We start from the raw sequence: 3,158 nt of genomic DNA, 5'->3' as shown, positions 1-3,158 counted from the left end.
TATGGTATATAAGGCACTAATTAACAATTTAGTGCCTAGAATAAATGGTTTCTCTTCCAAACAAATTTTGCCAAGTCAATACCACCCACTTAATAAGTATATCCCTAGATTTCTGGTCATATTCAGCCCATTTTTGAAAGAATAACAAACTGTTACTGGTTTGGTTAAGCATTTTGGGAGTTTAAAATTGTATTTTTAAAACTTAAAACTCTGTTTCATAACAGCAACTTCTCATACCTTTTTTTATAAACACTCATTTTAAACAAAAAACACCGTTTTGCAACGGATTATACAAATGCACCCCACATTTTATTAAGAACGCAAACAAACAAACTACTGCTATATAAGCTTCCCTCGAACCCCATGAATACATCCTCAAGAAATCAAACCCAACCATTGGTGTTAGTACAGGACGAAAGAAATGGCCCCGTCTTTTTATCTCACCTTGTTGCTCTCTCTTATGCTAACGATCCTATTCATTAGCCCAGCAGATTCACATTACACTTTATCAGAAAAAGTGCTTCATGATATTTGCTCTAAACACAAACATTCTCCTGTTTGCTTGAAAGCCCTCCAATCCTATCCTATTACACCCTTAGCCCACGTTATTGGCCTTACCAAGATTTCAATTAACCAAGCTGCTGTTGCTGCTAATAAAACCATTGAGCTTATGGCTTTACTCAAACGCAAGACCATGGTCCCCTCATATGTAGCGCAGTATGAAATCTGCCATGAAATGTATGTAAATATTATTGACCAGACAGAAGATGCAAAGAAAGCATTGAAAGCTGGTGACTACGAAAAAGTATTTGTTGCTGCTGCACGTATCCTCACTTACAATGCTGATTGTAGCGATGAATTAGGATCCCCCGACTCAGTCCCTCTCCAAGGAATGAATAAAAAAGTGTATAACTACTACTTCACGACACTGTTGCGTGTTTCAAATAGCCTAACAAAATATGTCTAAAAAATCCTCATGTGCATGTGGCCATGCAATATAGAATATTTGATATTAATATCCCTTTGTTTCAAAACTCCTGTCAGGAGATAGCTAAATCCTCATGTGCATGTGGCCATGAAGTATAGAATATTTTGATATTATCCATCACCTTCAATTGAATTAATATAATATATAAGTTTGAAATGTTGTTTTGTTTTTGTTTTTGTGTGTTTTATTGAAGTCTGGTTTTCTTTCTAGATTCACATTTTGTAATTTTTATTTTAATAAATGCATTAGGATTTGAAATCTGTTCACTTTAAAATATATATATATATATATATATCATTCAACCGTGTTCCTTTTAGGCGTAGGTGGGATTTATACTCAAATTGGCCAAATCCTTTATCTTTTGACAACAAAAAAACTCACCAATTGAGTTAATTTGAATCCATTCTGGGCAACCTTTTGACATGAATTAATAGAAATGCAAGATCACACTTATAATATTATTTAATTGCTCCATATCATTGGAGGAACAAATAAATAACTATCATTATCCAAAAAGGTTAAAAAAAAAATATAAAACATGTTGTTTAGAACTCTAATATGCAATACAAATGATAGTTTAGAACTCTAATATGCAATACAAATGATAGTAATAGTATTCGTAGTTTTACTGCTTTTGTTCATATATATATATATATATATATATATGAACAAATTTAAGTACAGTACCTTAGGTTCTATTCCTTAGATTCTCCTCTTAAGATTTAGTTATGTAACTACTTAACTAAAAAATACTTTTTTCTCATGAGAAAAAATCCACATGGCAGAATCTTAAAAGGGGAACCTAAGGAACAACACCTCTCTCTCTCTCTCTCTCTCTCTCTCTCTCTCTCTCTCTCTCTCTCTCTCTCTCTCTCTCTCTCTCTCTCTCTCTCTCTCTATATATATATATATATATATATATATATATATATCATAATGTCTTTGAAGCTTTAATGCTTTCTGGTTGCTTCTGGTTAGGCAATGTAGCAATGACAACCATACGGGGATAACAATTTAACTGCGAGAATACTTTCACGCACAAAAAAAAGAAAAAAAAAGATCTGTGATAGGCTTGGGTTAACGTTGTTGAGGAGGAACCGAGGAACCGCCCATTAGCATTATGTCTACCACCTATGAACACATCCCTTCCCACACCTATGCTTATGTGATCGTGCGAGCCTATTAATTTATGTCCAAAGACTACTCAAACTAGATTCTAATTAACTCAATTACTAAAATTTTCTGTTGATAAATAAAATATATAGGATTAAATCCTAGATATTAATCATAAAAAACACTTATTATAGAGCAAACACATTTCAAATCCTATAATATCTATAACAAACTAAAAAATGTGAATCAAATACACGTGGAATTACCTTTACTATCACCAAAAACCTCCTTTTTAATTCAGCAACAATTTAAATAATAAATAAATAAAAAGAAAGAAAACAATACAAAAATTATACCTTTTATCACATTTGATTGAACAGAATGTGACTGATAATATCAAATATTTTATTTTGCATGGCCACATGCAAATGATGATTTAGCTAAGACCTGATAGGCATTTTGAAACAAGCAAAAGTGTCTCACAATAATAAGACACTTCTTTATTTTCTCGTAGGAGAGGGGATGCATTAGTTGCTATTGCATCTCTACAGTCACCATTGTAACTGAGGCAACTATCAGCTGCAACTACTACAGTTACATAGTCACCAGATTTATTTTCATGCATCCTTTCCATATTCTATATCGTCAACAATAGATTCATAGAATTGGTGGTAGAATTCATTCTGGGGTTTTAACATGGGGTCCGAGGTCTCTATGAGGAGAGTAAATATCATGAAGCACAACTTCTGAGAGCAACAATGAGGCACAAAAGGAGGGGGCCATTTCTTTCATACTTTACTACCACCAAATTTTGGGTTTGATATATAGGGTTTTGATAGAAGCTTATGTAGGAGTTGTTACTAGTTATTCTTTCAACATGGGACTATTATAACAAGAAATATTAGGTTATGCTTATTAAGGGGATGTATTTAACTTGATTAGGTCTGTTAGGAAGAAACGATTTATTTTAGGCACATAATTAATTAGTGTCAATTGGTGCCAAAAAAAAGTGTCAATTGCATTGTACCAACTACCATGGTTAGGTTCTAAAAGTTTA

General features: G+C 32.8%; 1 protein-coding gene across 1 annotated transcript; it reads left to right on the top strand.

The window, feature by feature from the left end:
- Window positions 1-421: 421 nt before the first annotated feature.
- LOC115984455 (pectinesterase inhibitor-like) lies at window positions 422-967 on the top strand. The gene has a single exon (XM_031107477.1). It carries the CDS (start codon window positions 422-424, stop codon window positions 965-967), a length of 546 nt encoding a protein of 181 aa, XP_030963337.1.
- The last annotated feature ends 2,191 nt before the right edge of the window (window positions 968-3,158 follow it).

The sequence above is a fragment of the Quercus lobata genome, chromosome 4 (genome assembly GCF_001633185.2).
Source record: "Quercus lobata isolate SW786 chromosome 4, ValleyOak3.0 Primary Assembly, whole genome shotgun sequence".
NCBI classification, from domain to species: domain Eukaryota; kingdom Viridiplantae; phylum Streptophyta; class Magnoliopsida; order Fagales; family Fagaceae; genus Quercus; species Quercus lobata.
This window is presented reverse-complemented; position numbering and strand designations above follow the sequence as displayed.

Excerpts from the sequence above, each read along its gene's own strand:
- LOC115984455 (XM_031107477.1), top strand. The coding sequence starts at position 422 with ATGGCCCCGTCTTTTTATCTCACCTTGTTGCTCTCTCTTATGCTAACG.